At 31.0% G+C, this 452-nt stretch overlaps 1 pseudogene across 1 annotated transcript in view; it reads left to right on the top strand.

The window, feature by feature from the left end:
• The first annotated feature begins 69 nt into the window (after positions 1–69).
• The window catches only part of TEOVI_000131700:pseudogene, a 644-nt pseudogene continuing 261 nt past the window's right edge, over positions 70–452 (top strand). The window contains 2 exon segments of the mRNA in view: positions 70–147; positions 150–452. The exon segment at positions 150–452 is cut by the window's right edge and continues 261 nt beyond it. Of these exon segments, the coding sequence occupies positions 70–147; positions 150–452 (381 nt within the window).

Genomic DNA, 452 nt, shown 5'->3' with positions numbered 1-452 from the left:
ACGTTTTCTTTCATTTCATAAGTTTCTTATGGCTTTCTAGTAATAAGAAAATAGTATTTTATGAAGCATATGGTAAGTAACTTTGCAACAGTATATTTTTAATCTTTTTTTGTTATAGGGATTAATATATTTGTATCATTGTACAGCTGTTTAGTAAAAATGATTCTATTTTACTTGAAATTATAGAAAATGACTATATGAGATTTGTTACGCAAGATGTGAAGCGGAACTGGAAAAATGAAGATTATTTAGTTGTGGCTGGAATACCTTCTATAGATAATGATGAGAGATTGAGAAGGAGGAACTTACAGAGAGAAACGTGTTGGAGTTATCCTGAAGTGGCAAGAAAGTCAAATAATTTTAGTGGGAAGTTGCTTATAGTATATGCTCTTTCACCTCACACAAATAACAATTGCGAGTTCAGAGAAGTTGTTGGAGAAGAGGGATATTTC

This window comes from Trypanosoma equiperdum, assembly GCF_001457755.1.
Source record: "Trypanosoma equiperdum strain OVI genome assembly, contig: ctg_350, whole genome shotgun sequence".
Taxonomy (NCBI): domain Eukaryota; phylum Euglenozoa; class Kinetoplastea; order Trypanosomatida; family Trypanosomatidae; genus Trypanosoma; species Trypanosoma equiperdum.
Note: the sequence above shows the minus strand (reverse complement) of the source record. Positions and strands in the feature narration are given on the sequence as shown.